The sequence below is a fragment of the Haemaphysalis longicornis genome, unplaced genomic scaffold (genome assembly GCF_048455015.1).
Source record: "Haemaphysalis longicornis isolate Haplotype H1 unplaced genomic scaffold, Haemaphysalis longicornis Haplotype H1 scaffold_2, whole genome shotgun sequence".
NCBI lineage: Eukaryota > Metazoa > Arthropoda > Arachnida > Ixodida > Ixodidae > Haemaphysalis > Haemaphysalis longicornis.
In genome coordinates this window covers 124767198-124787275 of record NW_027526295.1, presented here as the reverse complement: position 1 = coordinate 124787275, position 20078 = coordinate 124767198, and the positions used below count along the sequence as shown (strand labels likewise).

Genomic DNA, 20078 nt, shown 5'->3' with positions numbered 1-20078 from the left:
CTGCATTTGAAGTTTGGCCATGTGTTATGAGATGAACCGTCAGTAGTGTAGCTTCAAAATTTCCCACTAACAAAGACATGTTCTTCCCATTTTCAAATCTGTCTTTGGATTCCAAAAATGCCAACTAGAACTGCAGATACAAAAGGCCAAGTAACGGACCCCATCAGGAATTTAGCAAAATTTATCGACTTCGAATCGGTTGGCATTTTGTTAGCGTTGTGAAATCTGGTGGCGTCTTGCTGGCGTCGTGAAAACTGCAACAGTCCTTCGTGAAGTGCCATCATCTATTACAGTGCACTGTGGTACCCAGAATATTGTACACGGCAAAAGTGTGAGGGTGAAACTTGCTTTAGGTGCCCCCCTTTTTTTTGTTCTTTGGTGAGGCTATTTCATTCGCGGTTTTTATGCTGGAAGTTTGAGAGGATACAGTGGTGGGACACTGCGCAGTGTGTTTTCCGCAAATGCATCATGTTGTTAGCCTCAAAAGGGTCTTTTGGGGAAAATAAATGTAGCCGAAAGGCAAACTTTCTTGGCCTATGGGGATAAACCCATAGACGCCTTTTTCCTTCAAGCCGTGCATGGTGCGGCTATCTCCATCGGACATCACGGTTGTGTACCGCAGCCCATTCTTGGAGAGCGAGCGCTTGAACATTATCATGGCTGCCTCTACCTCCATGCGTCCTGCACCATAGTCAATGTTTCGCTGACACTCATGGTCTGCCAGCCAATCTTCGTAGCCCTCATCTGAAGCTTTGGGTCCGATGGCGCAACCTAAGCAAAAGTTAGAGAGGACTACATGATCAATCACCAAGCCGGTGTACACTTCAATGATGCAGCCCACTCCAATGTGTGACAACCATCCCCTTGTCATCCACGTGCCATCAAACATCACATCTACGTTGTTTGGCGGCTGACCAAGGTCCGAGTACAAGTCCTTGATGGCACGCACACTATCAGCTTCAGAGGCTGCTGCAGTGTCCTCGCAAACCTGGACCACTTTCCTCAAGTGCGCTTGGAATGAATGTCTTGTGGTGCACGCCTCTGTGGGACAAGTTCATACCAGCACAAAAATCTGACAGAGCAGTCACCCCCTTCCCGATGCTTTGAATACTTTTCAAAGCCCTCATATTCACTTCAAAAAGAGTGATATTGCCAGATCCTTCGGTCGTTGGCGAGGAAAAACGTTCTACACGGTGTTCACAAACCGAGCACGTCACCTCGAGCTTCACGGCGAGGCCGTACTGCCGGTCAGGCTTCCTCAAATCCAGCGCCGCCAGCCCGCACTTGCCGCATCTGACGTGCGCAAAAAGGTCCTTCAGCATTGCAAAATCATTAAGACAAAATCTGTGCCGGATTCTTCCTCTGAGTGCGCCAAATCCACTTCAAGGAGGTCGAATTTCCACTGCGTTGCTGACTTGGTCTCCATTCCGCGCTTGACCTCGTCCGCTTGTTCCGTACGCGCGGCGATCTCCTCCGCCGTGTAATACCTCGTGTCAAGCCGGCAGGACGTGCTTGGACCAGGTATGGATTCCGGAGGTGGTTGGTCAGGCGATGGGGCAGGCGAGGCAATACGAGGCGGCGAACGATTCTCATCCGGCGGAGTCGAGCGGCCCGAAGTCGCACCACGCGACCTTGGGATAGGCGGACGACGCTTTCGCTTCCCGTGTGCATGACGGGTCGTCTTCTTCAAACGTACGTCTCCTGGCATCATTCGCGAAAGTACGCGATGGAAGAATTAAAGGAAACTGTAAAAAAAAACTGCTCTGAGCGAGCGCTGCGCCAGAAGAGCGGACTCCGTCAGACGAGCGTAGCAGACGCCATGATGGCGACCGCCATGACAGCAGTCGCGCCGACCAATGGGAGGGGTCGTACGGCGAATTCAAACCGCGCGCGCCCGCTCTAGCCAATCGGCGGCCGAGAAGGTGCCTTCGGAAAACTGGCAAGGGCGGTCGTTCTACTCAAGCGACGCCATTTTGAGATATCGGAAAATGCGCACAAAGAAACAAGCTTCAAAACAAGACCAAGATGGCGGCGATCGGTCGGCTGCTTCGCCCGCGGGGCGCGCGGGAATTTGAAGCAACTTTTGCCCAATTCGGGGCATTTCGTGGCCCTCGAGGCGTTTCAAAACATCATTTTAGAGTATTTCCCGATGGAATTTCGCGTTGATATTTTGAAGGCAGGTGCTTGAAGGTACAATAATTCCAAAAATTGGATTTTCTCAAAATCGATATTTTGGCCATTTTTGACCATTCTAAGACCCGCGTCCCCCCTTAAAATCAAGGGTGATCGGTTTGAAGAGCAGGCGAGCACAATTTCACCGTATCAGGAAGAGTGACACTACAGACACATGGATGAGCAATGGGTACTTGTGTCGTACCTTTATACGGTAAAATCTCGATACGAATTTTGCGGGACTGCGAAAAATATTCGTATCATCCAAAATTCGTATGAACCAACACAGACCAAAAAATTGAACAATAAAAAAAAGTTTCCTTTATTTCTTCTCTTAATTTCGCGTAAGGAAATCCATGACGTTTTTCTGCTTTTTTTTTAACCCCCATGTCGCTGAGCAGTCCTTTCTGGACCTTCGTCTCTTCATTTGCGGTGCCCAAGCTCACTACAGGAGCGTTTTTGCACGCGATTCATGAACATGATTCGTGCACATCAGTGTTGCACACGCAATATTACACAGTGTTAGCAGTCAGTCCGTTGTTTATGTAGTTACCATGTTGACCGGGACCCGACTGCACCGGCATGCGCGGGACGGGAGAGGAGGCACGCCCCACCGTGACGAATTCACGGGCATGGGGAGAGCTGGCCCGCAGAACTAATCTCCCTACCGCGAAAAATTCGCAGGTGCCCAGATAGGTCCCGCTCAACACAGTAATCGTGCACAACACGGAACATACGGACTGCTAAAACTCTCTATTTTCACGCCCGCATCGGCGCAACGCGGGCGTGACACGCGACGCGCAAGGCAGTGGGAGCAGCCTGACAACTTGCGCCAATGGGACAGCGTGCGCCCCATGGCAGCACTTTCGAAGCACTCGAGACAGCCGGCTGGCTCTGCCGGAGATGTTTAGTCTTAGCACCCCGGCAGATATTTCATGGGCGCTTTCCCTAACTGCACGGATCATCTTTTATATCACCGTTTTCGGCCACATTATTAGCTCATTTACCACACTTCATCTGTGCTTTGAGTTGCATTTCAAAAAGCGGTTGAAAGCGGTCGTTCGGGCGCCCCGCACCACTTTGCGACCGAAGCCGCCGCCATGTTGCCATGGCCGGCTGCGCCTCGCGCAGCAGGCGCAGTGGTTTCACAGCGTGGTTTCACAGTGTGGTTTCACAGCGGCGTCAGTGCGCCTATGGAGTGCGCGGAGAGTTTTCGTGAGCAGAAAACAACAGCCCGGCCGTTCCTGGAGAAAGAGCGACAAAGAGGGGAGAGAAAGCCCGTACGTCAACCTGGCTTGTTGGCTTGGCAGTCGGGCACCTTGCCGGATCGTTCGTGCCGGGCCGCGCAAGTCCGTTTGTAAGAGCCGAAATTTTTCCCATTGCAAACAATGCGATTTCGCCAGGACTTATCAGAAATTCGTATCATCCCGAAATTCGTATCACCCAGAATCGTATCATCGAGATTCCACTGCATAATGTACAGGTACGGCACCCAATACCAGTAGAGCGACCCTACAGGCACATGCATGGGCAATGGGTATCTGTACCGTACCTTTGTATGATGTACAGGTATAGTACCCATACAAGTACAATACTTGTAGCGCTGCTGTACCTACCATTACGATACCATATACCCGAAGTCTGATATTGTACTCATACCATACTGTGGGTATGCAACGGGTACCTGACGTGTACACATGACAAATGCCACCCGTCGAAAAGGATTATCACTTTGTGACAACCTCTCGCTGAACGGTTTTTAAGCATTTTTCTGAATTTTAATGACAACTACCATACTGGTAATGAATGACCCATACCAGTACAGTACTGGTACTGTATTATCCCCTGTTGATGCCGCACTTGTCATATGATTCGTACTTGTACCATACCAGTACCGCATGGTACGGGTGCCCATTCAGCGGTACAGGTGGCCCCTTCCTCCCCCTCCTACCTTGTAGAGGATGACGAAGAAGGCGGCCTGCATGGTCTTGCACTGCAGCAGCTTGCGAGGGTCCACCAGCTCAGGGTGCACGTTGCGCGGCATCCGGAACGGGGGCCACGGGGTCGCCGCACTCCCCTTCAGTTTGCCTGACTGGCGCATGCTGCACACCGGGGGGAAGGAAAGATGGAGAGGATCAGAACCACCTTGCAGGGCTGTTCAGAATTAAGGCCATTCCACTAACCGGCCCGACGCTTTGTCTGGATATGGATTCTTAGCTGACACTAAAAATACAACAGAAGTCGCAGCTTTTGCTGATGATAACAAGAGCACGTATTGCCCTCTCGTGGCGGCGCAAGGCACCACAGTGTCGTTTTAATAGATGTTTCTTTTTTTTTTTCGAAAATCCGTAAAATTTCGGGCAAGATTCGTAAAATCGTAAAACGGGTCGAAATTCGTACATTTTACGGAAAATTCGGAAGAGTTGGCAGGTATGCTAAACGTGAAAGCTGTCGGAAGTGTGGAGCAGTGATTCGCCATAATGGGCTGCAGCGCCGTTATCCGCTCATTGCTACCACCCAATGCAATTCAAATTTCCCGCCTCCAAAGTGCTCGCGCGCCCCCTGCCTGAAACTGCACCAGCGGGAGTTGTGTTCTTTTTGTGCTTGCTTTTTCTCGCACATGTTCCGGCGTTGCACTGCCACTTTTTTAACTTACTATCGTAAAGACGAACCCAATGAGCGTTCCTAACTAAATGGAACACGGGCGCTGCCGGTTAATTACGTATATTTTACCTCAAACGTGCCCGCAGTTTTCTTTGTGCTAAACAACGGGGAGATGTATGACAAGCGCCAGCGGTTCACGAGTTTCAAGCGGTTACGACTATTTAAACCGCGTGGTTTTAGAAGCCTCTGCGGAACATGCAACATCGACACGTTATTTTCCGTTCATAATCTAGACCTTTTATTGGTTTTAAGAAGCCTAGCATAAATTTACGCCTCTTAGGATAAGATAGGCGACGCAATGTTGGCACTGGCATCAGTTCCGCTTGGACAGACACTTGGGTGCGATGGCATTAATTCCAGGCACAGCTGATGACCGTGTCTGCCGCACAGTGTGCAAACACTGAAGAAGAAACAACTTTACTATGCATGCTCAGCACTTGCTGACATCACAGAATGTTTTTTTTTCTTTTTTTGGCACAATATCACCATCGGCAAGCCAAGCCTACCAGCACGCATCCTCCTTTCCACAATACTCCAGAGTTGCTGTGCCTCATTCTAATGTCAAGAAGATGCTCGCTGGCTCCTGCCTTGATGTCCTTACGTGGATGCTTAATGAACACGGCTGATAGCGGACGGTCTGTGACACCAGAAAATCGCTCGGCAAGTGCTCTTACACTAAGATCTCGGCAGGGTTGATGGGTCTGTCCCATGGGGCATGGTCTCGAGGAGGGCTTGCCATAGCCTAACATTGAGCCAGACCGGCCAGTTTGTCACCATCCTTCAACCAACCCAACTAGAGAAATAAACAAGGGCAAGGTTGGCAAAACGCTTCACCAACAGATCTGGGGCGGTATTCTAGAGTTTTGTTCCTTTTGTGTCCCTTTCAAAAGTGTCCCTTTTGGCAAGCCCTGATTGGCTAAAAGCAAACAACCGGAAGTGATGTAACGCAAGCACGGCAAACCTACTGCCAATGCTCACTGCTTCACCGGAAGTACGTCACGAGGAAGGGACGCAAAAGGGACGTTTTCAAAAGAGACAGTTACGAGAATACCGCCCCTGGAGCATTATGTAGAATGGAACCTACACACATTACAACAAATTCAAATATCCACCAGCCCAAATTGGAGCTCTAATGAGAAAATGTTGGCGGTGGTTGAATGAACAAGGCCCAAAATGTCCTTTTCATCACGGAAGGAAAGTTAACAGTGTAGACCATTTATAACGTAACCGCTTATAGTGCGGGACTGGATATAACGCGGGTTTTTGTGACCACCAGTTTGCCTCTTATAGAACTCAATGCATAAGCGTACCGCTTAAAATGCGGTTGGTCGAAGCACGATACCGTTTATAGTGCAGTTTTCTGGCGCGGGTCTGCTGATCAACCAGCGCAGCTGAGGCATCGTTTTAGGGTAGCAAAAGAAAAACAGAAAGGATAAAATCAGCCACCTGATGCAGCGTGCACCTCTTGCTCTTCTGTAACTTCGACACACGACACACAACACACAAGAAAAAAATAGGCCCCCTTTGGTTCGCGCATATGTGATAACCACAACTGTCCTTGCTTGATGCACTTCGGAAGATAGCGACCCCCCACCCCGTCCGCGCGCGGCAAATTGCGTGTACGGCAGGGCCCGTTTTTGCTCACAATTCGTGCACTTCGGCGTTGCGCGTGCGTTTCTTCTAACGCTTGTGTCAAAGATGCCGCGCTCGGGATGGCTTCCATGCGTGGCAGTGGGAAGAGCCTGGCGACTCGCACCAATGGCGGGAGATTGGATGGTGGGAGATTCGAAGCTCTCTGAGCAGCCAGCTGGCCGCGCCAGAGATGTTTAGGCTTACCAGCGCGGTATTTTTTGATGGGCGCTTTCACAAGCAACGTGGATGGCAGTTTATATTTCACTTTTCGCACAGATTATCAGCATTTTTCATGCGTGAGCATCTTCGCTTGCGCCTGGTGCAGCATTTCAGCGAGCAGTTAGAACTAGAGCTGCCTCCACCACTTCATGGCCAGTGCCGACACCATGTTGCCGCCTCTTACCATGCCGCACACGCCAGTTGTATTCGTGCCGATGTCGCCGCGCCTGCGGCGCGCACTGCACATTTTCGCGAGAAGAAATCACTCCATGCAGTTCACGCTTTAGAACGTTGTACAACCGAACAAGCGAGCCGCGCGAAGCCGAAGATTCCCACCAGCAGTACATTGCGCTGTTAAGCAGCAGCCTTGGGCATCGTGAAGACAAAATGGGCTAAAACAAATCCCGCTGGCACTCCCATCACGTCCCGCCCCATCTGTTCATAGACGCTAAAAACGCTGCTATGGTCCTTCAAAACACAAACACGACGGAAGTTAAAGCCGCGCTCGCCGTTTGTAAGACCGCGCTTGCAATAAACCGTGCAGCAACGGCTGATGGGAAAAAAAAAAAAGAAAAACGAATTACATGCCGTGCCTTTGTTTTTAAAGGAGCCATGAAGAGATATCACAAGTTTGGTTCATTCAAAAGATTGCCTCGTTAGAATCATACTGACACCACTTTTAACGTAAACTTCGCTCAAATAAGCTACATAATTAGGAAAAACGGGAATGGTCATGCGACCCACCAGCTCATTTCCCGCAACAGAACCTGTGATGTCACATGGGCTAAGCTCTGCGATTGGCGGAGGCTGGCAGAAGCAGACGCAAATTAGGTAGAGCTTACAAACTAGACGAACGAGCGATTTGCGCTTAAATTTAGGGCACATTCTTTACAAAGCAATAGGAATGATGGGACAAACAGTGGAAGTTACAAAAGCACATGTAAACATAGAAGTACTGATGCGTTCTGATGTTCGTACTGCGCACAGCATGCTTTGGTTTAGCTGCACAGCACTATGGGGCTTGGGGTTGTCTCAGACGACACTGGCCGATTGACGCAAGCAAGCATTTGTCGAGCGAGCACTGTTTCAGGGAACGAATATTTTCTCCCAGAACAAAAACAAGCCAGGTTTAAATGCGGGCAAAAACAAACCAAACGCTTGCCACGGTATGGTGGCGCCATCTAGGTTACGGAACGTAAAACAACGTGGGAACAAACCAACACCGCTACAGGGTGGAGACAACCTTTGAACGGTCTCGTGCCGCCGCAATTGGGCCAACGGGCTCAACGCGTTATTCTTTTCGTTTCCCACGAGACCTAGCAACGCGAAACAGACAATATGATTCAAACTTCTTCAGTAAACCGCGTTGCGGCGATAATTTTAGCGCGGTTTTGACACAATGACTTGCTTCGGCGGCGAGCGAGCAACCGAACATGGCGGCGCCAGCGTTACATGTCTCTACCCTGTACGGCGGATGCGTGAATGAAGGTACTCTAGGCTGCAGAGCGGTCGGTTCCCGTGATGTCACTTGGGACCACGAAAAGGCACGATTGAGCGGGAAAATCGAAATTTTAACCTAAATTGTTTAATTTCTCAGTGAATAAAGCACCGTTTGTATCCGGACAAGCACTGGGGGCACTATAAAACACGAAATCTTTCGAATAAAACCAACTTGCATTTTCTCTTCATGGCTCCTTTAAGTGCCTGTGCGTTTGAGTGATGATAAATATAGAATGACTTGAGAGTTAGGTTGCAATGTGGTTGGATTCGCGCATGGTTTGGTTATAGCGCGGTACTGTTTATAGTATGGATTTTTGCGGCTCCCGCGGCATACGTTATAAGCGGTCTACACTGTACCAATAATCCCTCAAATCTGCCATCACAACTGGTCCTCAGGGAGAGGGTATTTCCATGTGGCAATAACCAAGATGCAAGAGAGAGAGAGAGAGAGAGAGAGAGAGGGGGGGGGGGGGGGGGAGGGACTCACAAGTGGGTGTATCGGTCCATGGAGGCCTGGTAGTCCTTGCGGTGCACGGCGCGTAGCAGCACGTGCACAGGGTCGTACTCCTGCTCCCACACAGACCCCTTGGGCACATACATGCCCTGCAGCAGGTTGCCGCCGGCCTCAAAGTTGGGCTGCTTGTACACCGCCACCTGCGATGGGGGAGAAGAAAAAGAAGAGCAGTAGGCACAGTGGAAGACTTGAGGAACACCCGCGCCTATTTATATGCATCTCTGTGCCCCATATCCTCAAGTGATATAGGGATAGTGCTTCTGATCTTGTTTGCAATTACCATATTTACTAGAATTTAACGTGGACCTTTTCCCCAGAAAAATAGGTCCCAAAATCACATGCGTGTTACATTCAAGTATGACTGAAAACTGTGGCGCCGTATCGCCATCGACGTTTTCAGATGGCCGTTTGGCTACTGAACGCATAGCCAGCGCTTCCTAGTCGGCGCATGTTTGCCTTTGTTGTCTGCGTAGTCTTTTCTTGCGTTCCTCTGTTCTTCCCACCATGGAATTTCCCATTGCGAAGACACGGTGGGTTCACCACGATGCTGCGTTTAAGAAGAAAGTAATCTTGTGCGTGGAAAGCGATGGAAATTGGGCCGCGTCACGTGCGTTCAGTGTTCCGTGCAGGACTGGTGCAAACAGAAAGAGAAAATTTTCACAAGCAAGGCGACACAGAAAGGTTTCAGCGGACCAAAGAGGGGGCGATATCCCCAAATTGAAGACCCGCTGGCCGAGTACGTGCAGCAGCAGCGAGCGGCTCAGAGACCCGTAACAACGGAGCTGCTGGGGCGGTGCTGTTTCGGACCGTCGTCGTGGTGACCGTCTTGCTAGCAATAACCGGGACATTTCATTTCGTGCCACCTTTGAAATAAACCTTGCTTGTTCCAAGTGAGAAGAAGCTGCATTTTTATATTAAATATTGAAAGTCTAGTGCACGTTACAATCGAGGACATAGCGTTTTTCTTCTTCTTCGGACCGTGAAAAACGGATGCACGTTACAATCGAGGGCGTGTTAGATTCGAGTAAATACAGTAACGCCGTCTTCGAATGATGCTGCTGGCCACCACTACACAACAATGATGTTCTGCCCCATCTTGGCGTCACATCGGTGCAAAGCAGTGCGACTGCGTCCTATTGCCAGCCTCCTCCGCTTAGAGGATGTAGCCAGGGCTGCAAACATTACCCATTCAAGCCCACTGCATCATTACAGAACAGTACGCCCCCTACCAAGCCGCGCAACATTCTTTGTCCTTAGAGCACTTTGTGTTCACATTCAACAAGTGGTTGCTGCATGGACACAGTTGAGTCGAGAGCATTCAGGGCCCAGAAATCATTCCTAAGGTGAAAGCTTGACCACCAACAGTACAACCAGTTAGAAGAACTTCAGCTCATTATCTGCCGCTAAAAGCTAAGGCTGCTTCCCCCAGCCAACCAGAGTGCAGCGGGCAAAGACCCGTGGAGGAGTACCTCCTGGAGGTGGGCCTCGAAGTCTCGGCTGTGCGCACTGGTGCCGCACTTCTCGGGCAGCAGGTCCATGAGCTGCGAGTGGGTGCGGTCCCCCATGCACAGCAGGCTCACCATCTCCTGCCGAGTCACCTCCGCCTCACTCATGCCTGCACCGTTCACATGGTGGGGAACAGGGCAACAGAACTGCCGTTCCTCAAAGAGACCTCACTCTGTTACACTCCTCCCCCCCTGTTTCACTATCGCCAGTAGGTTACTCAGATAACAATGCAATGGCTTCTTCAATTCCTTTTACCAAGTTTTCCACTCAAAACTCCCACTCCAAAGCAATTTCATGCTTGCTTTCTTTGCTGTGGCATTTCTTTACTAATACGGAGGCTTCATAGTCTACCATTTCGAACAGCTGATTAGCAATTATTGTGATCTATTCCATACTCAACATCTAGATGAACACAATTCTTTGACTCTTTCGCGCATTTGGTAATGATGAATAGTCAAACTCAACACATTTGCACAGCCCCTTGCCAGTTGCATTAAATTAGCCCCCGAGGACAACTGTATCAACACCATCACAGTCAGGGCTGTTAGAAGGCATCTATGCTGTCGAGAAATGCAAGAAACGTATGTTCTGGACAATGTTCCGAGAGCAGCGTGAAATCTAGTACAACAAGTAAAAATGTTCCCAGAAACAACAACACACATTTTAGGCATATGGGAATATTGAAAGCTTTCGAACATCAAAGCGAATAATATGGCAATCAATTTAGTCCTGAATCGACTAGGAATGCTCGAAAACTTGCAATTTCTTAAGGGTATTTCGATGCTCAAAAATGCAAATAAATACACATTGACACTCGGTTAAACCTAAATTTAACGAACTCACATATAGAAAATCCCCAAATACACTCAAAACAATCGGAGCAAGATCCTTAGTTGCTTTCTATTCTTTTCAATGCTCTGAATGCAACTTCAATATGTATTATTATTCAATACATATTAATATGTATTAACGTGTTTTCAATATGTATTAACGTGTTTTTGCATGCACATGCATGTGTAAATGACTCCTCATGTGTCATCATAGGCAAGTGGATATCAAATTTCTGATTCTGCATAGAACATCAGTAACAAAATGCATTGCGAATTGCATGCTTTTGTACACAAATGCAGCTCTATACGATGGGGAGGCCCTCCCATCATTTTAAAAGCCAACTGCACTCAAAATTTCAACCTCTTAAAAACCTTATTTCCGTATAGTCTTCCTAAAAGGACCGCAGGATACAAAATATGACGGCTGAAATACGCGTGTTCGCGCCGCAAACAATTATGAAAAATCAGAGATTTTGAAACTGAAATCGAGAAGGGAAGGCCAAGCTGAAGTGACGTTCCAGCCAGCCCAGTCGGCGAGTAAGCGGCCGCACGCGGTTGGCCGGACGGAGCAAACCTGCGCACAAGAAACGCTCCGCCTTCACTGCAACCCTATGAGCAGTGCACCCAGCGGGGCTCGACCACTGGCTGGCAGTAGGAAAAAGTGTAGGGCCGGCCGCAATGTCACATCTGCTTCATGGCCGTTCGCGTGATCTACTGGCAGGTGCAGCGTTGCCTGCGACGGAGCTGTTTTAAACGCTTATAACCAATTAACAATGCCTTTCACGGGGCCACCAGTCATGTCCCAGTGGGTTTGGTAGTACAGTGCGCAACACCCTTGTCTATAACACTGAGTTCAACTTGAACTGGTTACCTCTCAAAACTGCGGACTCAAACTTGTTCCAAAAAACGTTGAGGTCAAAATACCGTATATACTCGTGTAAGGGCCGCCCTCGTGTAAAGGGTGCACCCTTACTTTGGAAGGGGAAATTTAAAAAAAAAATTCGAAAAGTCCCGCCACAAAGATGTAGTTAGTTCAATTGCGGCTAGATGGCGCTGCCAGCTTTTCCGCTTCCGCCGACAATGGACGGCGGCGCGGCGCCATTATTCCTTTGTGTAGCCGATGGTGTGGCGCATCGTTAGTGTTGTGTTGTTTCTTCTGATCGGTGTCGTCTGTAGTAGTGAGTCCTGTTTGAGCCAGCGCAGGTGAGGGACGATGGGCAGGCGTTTGAGATCGTTCACCGCAGCATTTAAACTGCAAGTGATTGAATATGCGGAGGAGCACGGCAAGCGGAAAGCTGGACACAAGTTTGACGTGGATGAGAAGCACGCGCGTTACTGGATAAAACAGAAAGATGCCCTCGCCGCTACCAACAGGAGCCAAAAGGCGTTTCGCGGCAAGAAGTGCAAATACCCGGAACTCGAAGGCGAACTTCTCAAATATGTCGTCGACACTCGAAGGAACGGCTACGCCGTATCAACTTACATGATACGCGTGAAAGCCCTGAACATCGCTCGCCACATGGAAATACCCCAGGCACAATTCAAAGCAAGTCGGGGGTGGGTTACGCGGTTTATGAACCGTAACCAGCTCTCTCTCCGCCGCCATACGATGCTTTTTCAAAAGCTTCCAAGCGAATACGCAAGCCATGTGATTAAGTTCCATCGCTTTGTGAATGGTCTGAGGAGGGAGCATCAGTACGACCTCTCCCAAATTGGGAATGCGGACCAGACTCCTGTGTGGTTCGACGCACCAGAAAGCACCACAGTGGACTTGAAAGGCGCGAAAAGTGTGTCTGTGCGCACGACCGGCGCAGAACGTCGAAGATGCACTGTGATGCTATGCATTACGGCAGACGGCAGAAAACTTCCGCCGTACGTCGTATTTAAGAGAAAAACTCTCCCAAAAGAGAAGTTTCCTCAGGGAATCATCGTACGAGCCCAGGAAAAGGGTTGGATGTGCGAGGAATTCGTCGCCGCCTGGATCAAGACCGTCTGGGCAAACAGACCTGGAGGCCTGTTACAACGGAAAGCCCTCCTTGTTCTGGATAGTTTCCGGGGCCACTTGACGGACCGCGTCAAGAACCGACTCGCCACGACTCGTACGGACTTGGCCGTTATTCCTGGAGGACTGACGAGTGTGCTGCAGCCACTCGATGTCTGCGTCAACCGTCCGTTCAAAGCGGAATTTCGCCGATGCTACTCGGAATGGATGGCTGGAGGCCATCATGAGAAAACCCCTACAGGACGGCTGAAGCGGGCATCGCTCCAGCAAGTGTGTGAGTGGATTTTGAGCGCGTGGAGTGCCGTGTCGTTTGAAGTAGTCGCGAAAAGCTTCAAGGTGACTGGAATTTCGAACTGCATGAACAGTACTGAAGATGATCGTCTCTGGGAGGACGCCGACGCCGAGGTGAGCTCTTCCGAGAACGAGGAGAGCGATAGCGAGATGGAATTGTATAAAAACATTCCTGGCATGTCATTTCTGACTCTCTTGTACTCCGCTACTGTTGAGGAAACAGTACAGACTTTGGGTGAGCTCTCATCGGCCTGATTCGTGTAAGGGCCGCACCAAGCAAAAATTTCGAAAAAAAAGTGCGGCCCTTACACGAGTATATACGGTATATGGTCAAGACTTCAGAATGACACCATAGTTTTCTCCAAATGTTTTTCGGCCGAGGCAAGATAAGGCTATAAGTACGAAACCTGTGTTATAGACAAGGGTGTTGCCCTCTGTACATACTGTACAATAAAAGTAAATTTGGTTGAGATGAAATTTGAGCGCAGTTGGCCTTTAAAGCTTCGAGGGAAAGCAAAGGGGGCATTTCCCATAATCCTGCCCTTCGTTCCCAACGACACACACCTTCCCACAGGCAAAAAGAGGGGAGAAAAAAAAGAGAAAAAAGCACACACAGACGCACCGAGGTTGGTGCGGACGCTGAACAGCATGGCGAGGAAGGTGAGGCAGGCCTCGAGCATGGGCAGCACCTTCTCGGGCTCCAGGAACGAGTTGGCGGCCCGGCGCTCCTCCGACAGGGACAGCCACTCGAGCACGTGGAACCGCTCGAAGACGGTGGTCAGGAACCAGTCCGGGTCCAGCCGGGTGGCGCACAGCTGCAGCAGGAACAGGTCGGCGTCCACCATGGAGTTGCAGAAGTGGCACTGGATGTACGTCATGGCCTGGCCCTTGATCTGCAGCCCGTTGCGCGTCCACAGGCCGCACAGGATCTCGTGGAAGGCCACCTGCACGACAAGACGGGAGGAGAGGCCCGTTAAAAGGTTGTCTTCCCTCCCAAAACCAGGCATTGTAACAGCAGGGAAAACTGCAGCAACAAGACGGGCGCCGTTTGTTTCAGGGGCCTCCAAGGCCATTTCCATTACCTCGGAAGCCCCTGAGAAATATTCACTTTCAAAATGAACGCCCCACAAAAGCTTGCTGAGAACCTGCCTACAACACGCACACTTTTGACTGTTACTAATACTCTGATCAAACCGGATAATGAGCGACGCGAAGTCAGGTGGCGAGAACTTCAGCTCCACATCAGTGCGTACATTGTCTTTGACGCGGTGCGCTAAACAATTGTCCAACACAAGGGACACACGGCGGCCGGCGTCTGTGTCAGCCGCCAATGTCCCTTGTCATCCACGCCTTACTGTTTGTGTGTCGGCCATGTTCAGCTCCCCAAAGTTGGCAAAGTCAGATTTCTACTTTTTCCATTTACAAATGGTGCCCTCTTGTCACTCGTATCCGTATTCACACATACAGAAGTGAAATGCAGAGCTTGCTCTGCTTGCCGCCATGGCATCGGTCCCCTTTCATAAGCAGTGCGCGATTTGACAGCACCTGATAAGAGAGTCCAGTTTCGTCACTGTTAAAAGTATCCACAGGCGCATCAGCACTCCAACATTCCCAACATTTCTCTCTCAATCCACACAGCCTATTGAGACGCATCAGCTCATGACAACTCCCCGTTGACAACTTTTCAGCCACTCACGTCAAGCCTTGAACCTGTGCGGCCAGCCACTGCTTGCCCGAAAATCGTTGTGGCCCATCATGTAGGTGAAACACTTCACCTCCTATTGGAGGACAGCACCACATACGTGGGGAAGGAAAATTCTGTGCCTCGGTGGACGTAAACCACTTGAAAACTGCCTTGTCCCTGTTTTCATAGTTTCACAGACTTCCAGCATCAGTCGCTTGCGCTGACCACTCTTGCCACTCTGCAGCGAGGCGAGTAGAGTGTCTATTGCCTTTCAGTATCGTTGACAGCGAGCTCTGAGGAATTGAGAAGCGTTCTGCAGCATCCTTCTTTTTTTCACCACTGGTCTTTAAGAGCTTGTATAATCTGCACCTTACCTTCAAATGAAAGCACTTTTCACTTACCAGGACTCATCATGCCAGAGCTCTAACAGAAGCCCAGAAAAGTGTCGCCAGTACTCAGAAAGCAGAGAGGAAAATGTTACGATGTAAGCACACGCTCACTCGAATGACCTACGAAGCATAATAAGCAAAGCAGCGGTGGTGCTGAGGCCCTCCAGTGGCCGTAATTTAAACCAAACTTGCAGTATGTGTAAGTGTGGTGTCCTGGAAGTCGAGATGGGATTTAAGGGGACACGCTGGTCGAAAAATGGCCATTTTTTCGAAATATGCCGTTTTTTTGTTTTCACTGGCATTATCATCTTTGACTATCCCTCTTTCATGAAAAAAAAATGAAAACGAAATACGAACGAGAACTTAGTGAAAACCGTGTCTGAATGACTCGCGGTGAGCCTAGAAATCACGCAATCAAGCCGAATTTCGGCCATCTTTGGGAGTTTTTGCTGCACGGCAGCGCGGCTGGCCGCCATTTCAGTCACTTGAGAGAGGTAGACAAAGCCTTCTTTTCTCAATCAAACTGCTCGCCAGCTTCGTATCTCCGCGTAAAAAAAAAAAAAAAAAATTTTCTTCCCGCTTGTTTTGAGAGCTCCCACTGGGTATTTAAATCACGTGACGCGAAATTGGGACTGCCATTGGCTCTCGCCGCTTGTGAGCCGCCATCCCTGCCGTCGTTCCGTTCGCTACTTCACGCTATCATTTCTATTTCCTTATCGTGTGTTGTTAATCATGAACGGTGAGAAGAAGCATGACTTTCATCACCGCAAGTCCCGGACTTCACACATACAAGGGAAGGCGGAAGCGGCGCGGCATTGCAACGATTACAGCCAACGCCGGCACGACCGGCACGGCGAGGCCTAACGGCGACGCACCTTCAAGCATTGCGAGCGCGGCTCAATCAGGCGAGGCTGGTTTTATCAGTGACACTATCAGCTTTGTAAGCGCATCGGAGAAGAAGTTTCAGCCTTCCAAGGCGGAGAGACAGTCGGCAACGAAAGTGGTGCAAGTGCAGTTATCTCCGAAGTCGACAGTCTGAGTGACCTTGAGAGCGGCACCGTCTACGCGATGTGCGGGAAGTACGAACTCGTCTTAACTGAGGTCACAAACAAGCGGAAGGGCCTCGCATCGGTACTGGAACTCAATTGCAAAAACGTGGAGTGCCCTGCAGGAGTGGTTTCTTCTATCTACTCTTCGCAGCACACTGCCGCCATCGGCCGCGGAGGCTGCAACCCGGAACTCTGCAGGGGAAGTCCTTGTGATAGTTTCGCCATCAATGTGAAAGCGGTACTCGCTTCACGTGCGGTTGGCATCGGACACGATCAGCTGTGCAGGTTTTGTGCCATTCTTGGTCTACCAAAACCACTGCACCAAAAGACGTTCCACAACATTGCCAAGAAAGATGCCGCGGCCACAAAAGTCGTCTCTGACAACCATGCTGAAGCAAGGCAAGTAACTGCGTTGCAAACTGGTCACACTGACGTCAGTGCGATGTTTGATGGTACTTGGCAGAAACGAGGACACAAAAGCCACAACTGTGTTGGCACTGCCATTTCTCTCGACACTGGTCTTTGCCTAGATTTTGAGGTGCTGTCAAACTACTGTCAAGATTGCAGCGACCCCCAAAAGCTTGATTGGCAAGAGGAGGAAGTGTGGCAAGCCTTTCATGCCCCTGTGTGTGAAAAAAATGTCGACTACTCGTCCCATGCCATGGAGACAGAAGCAGCACTGCGCATCTTGCACAGGACGGTATCGTACAACCTGCAGTTCACTGCAGTGGAGACGGCCACTGCTCTCACAGTGTTGTGGTTCAACAGGGGCCACACTAGTATATTGAGCAAGTTCTCCAAGAACTGGGAATCTTACTTTCAGAAGAACTGGTTAAACTAAGCAGTGAAGTGACCAGCAGAGGATCAGGCAGATGTCTGCCAGGCTGACTGCTGAGGCTGGGTCCCATCGCCACAGCCTGGTGAAACGGGCCTGTACCGATGACTCCATCCGCAAGAACCGTGAGGGTGCAACTTATGCAGCAGGAGCGTTCTAGTTTTAGTACCTCAGTGTGGACATTTCAGACTATATCCTCACCAAGTTTCATGTTGTTTGAGCAAGAATTTCTGAACCTGCCAAAGAAATAAACTTTACATTGCGTTTTTCTCAGTTTGTTGTTTTTGTCCATTTTGTGAGTTTGTGCACACTTATTTTCCCACTTAAAGTTGGCGTATCACGATGAAATTTTGCACAGATGTTCATTATAACATGTAGAGTGCTGAAATCTTGTTAATTATGCAATTTTGTCCTTAGATATTTCTGATGGTCATAAAACAAAAATATACAGAACAAGAAAAGGCACACTACCAGTCATTTTTTTTTTCGTGGTGAGGAAAATGAATATAAGGCTTTTTCAGGTAGATTTCGGCACTCTGCAGTTCGTAAGGAATCATCGAGGCTATTTGAAAAGTTTCAGGAAAAATTTTTACTATAAAAGAAAGTGTGCACAAAAAAGCCATGCAAGTCATGCAATTGCAAGTCATGCAAGTCATGCAGTTTTTCTGCAAGTCATGCTGCGTAACATTTTATCCGGAGCAGCTATTCGAAATCTGATTGTATACATGACCAGAGGAGCTGAATCATTACAAGCTGTGAAAATTTCAGCCTCCTAACTTCATTATTAAAAAAAAGTTGTTTCGAGGAGCATGTCCCCTGAAAATTTAGCAATACTAGTGCAACAGGCCAGATGTTTATATGTGAAAGTTACCATAGTTGAGACAAAAATATGCAAGTCCCCATACAGTGTAGATGGCTAAATCTCTAAGCTCAGCAGCAAGACTTTTGCAAGCACTTTGCTTGTATTCATCTGGAGACAACAGAAACACCAGTGTAGGTTGCAGGAGTGAAAGGGTAGTACAGTTGAACCTCGATATAACGAACCTCGATTTAACGAAATTCGCGATATAACGAATTTTTTCAAGTTTTCTAACAAAATTTTGCTAAATGCATGTATTTTTGTCTCGATTTTACGAAGTAATTTTGTGCGGCGCTTTCGATTTAACGAAGTCACGGCAAGAAAGGAAGAACGAAATTCCGGTCGAGGCACGTTTTATTTTGCCTCTCAGGCCCTACATTGAAAAAATTCAGTACTCAAATTGACTCTTGAAGGCTAAAATGAAAGAAAAGCGGTGAAATCTACGGTTAACAACAATTAAAAGCGAAGAACGAAGCTGCACAAACCGCTAGCGGTCATAGACGGTTTAATAGTGCAGCCACTATTTTGACGTCTCCATCGTTGCCTACGCCAGCGCCCTCTATGCTTAGGCTACCGAAGCCTACTTCAAGCTTTTTTTTTTCTACGCGTCATTGCTCACGGTGCTGCTGCGCTAGGTTGTGCTCGCTGATAACCAAATTAATATTTTGTTCGTGCATCGTTAGGTGAGTCTTGTAAGCAGCATGAGCACTCCAAGAGAAAGAAAAGTGTTCCGAACAAGAGCCTGAGGAAGCTCGGTGAAACTGACAGCCACCGAAGTGTGATGGATGCCATCGATGTTCTGCGGAGGCACGCAGGTGCACACGAATGTTTAAGACCTTGTTAGCGCTGTCAGCATACGAGCGTCACGTAAAGCCCGCCCTGGTCCAGAAACGCCAAGCACTGCTTACGGACTTCTTCACTACGGCTTGAACATCGAGTGCTGGTGGCAATAAATTGCTCTCTTTGAACGTGGTCATCTTCGTTTCACCAGCGTTCATTAGACAGCTGCGGTGCGGAGAAATCAGTTTCGTAAGGGCTCAGTGGGCATAAAAGTAATTGCTTAATCGAATTTGGCCGGAAGATTTTTAATGTAAGCTTTCCGCTTTCCGGATCACGTAAGCGCTGCTCCACACAGTGAAGCGGTCCGCGTGTACTCCGCTCAACTCGCAATCATGGTTTTATCTCGAGTGTTGTGGTTGAATCACGCGCCCATACTGCGGAGCCCTTGTACATGAAAAAAGTCTTTCGAAAGTTTCATAGCAGCCTTTCGCTATTGGCCCGCCGCGCCTAAGCCTACCACTGAATGGACGAAAAGAGGCGTAACTTCGAACGAGCACCTCGGCGGGGTGAAGTTCACGGGACATGGACGCGGGTTCAATTGACTAACAGCGGCATTTAGTAGTGACCGAAATGAAAAAAGAAAAAGTGGAAACCTAGTCTGCTATCATATTTAATGAGGCGTTGCGGAAAAAGCACCGGTTTTACGATGACACATGAACTACCGTCGGCTATCCGAATTCCATTGCCCAAGTGTTGAAACTCTTAATTCACACAATTTTCGCGGCCAGTTTTAGTACAAATTTCGCTTTAATTGGAGAGGTAACTACATAGCAGTTGTTGCCTAGCGAGGGCCAAAGTGTTAAAACCCCAATAACTGGTTAAATGAACTGTAAAATCGAAACCTCGATTTTACGAAATTCTCGATTTAACGAAATTTGCGGCCCCAAGTACGACTTCGTTATATCGAGGTTTAACTGTAATAACATTATGAGTGAATGAAAAGATGGTGGGGGTGCCGTACAACAGGAGCACAGCAAATGTAAGAACGCTCGTGCAGAGGATTTTCTGACATGTTGCATAGAGTCACAAGAAGACGAAACCACTAAAAAACCCAAGTCATCCTTAACGTTTATTGGCCTTAAAATACCAACC

At 48.9% G+C, this 20078-nt stretch overlaps 1 protein-coding gene across 4 annotated transcripts in view; it reads right to left on the bottom strand.

Annotated features, from left to right (window-relative positions):
• Window positions 1-20078, bottom strand: part of Ubr3 (Ubr3 ubiquitin ligase) — a 167232-nt gene that overhangs the window by 77547 nt on the left and 69607 nt on the right. For all 4 annotated transcript variants that reach the window (XM_077698229.1, XM_077698228.1, XM_077698227.1 and 1 more), the window contains exons 10-13: window positions 13953-14274; window positions 10171-10316; window positions 8675-8841; window positions 4124-4274 (exon numbers count right to left, since the gene is read on the bottom strand). In XM_077698229.1, the coding sequence (XP_077554355.1) occupies window positions 4124-4274; window positions 8675-8841; window positions 10171-10316; window positions 13953-14274 (786 nt within the window). The remainder of the gene's footprint in view (window positions 1-4123; window positions 4275-8674; window positions 8842-10170; window positions 10317-13952; window positions 14275-20078) is intronic.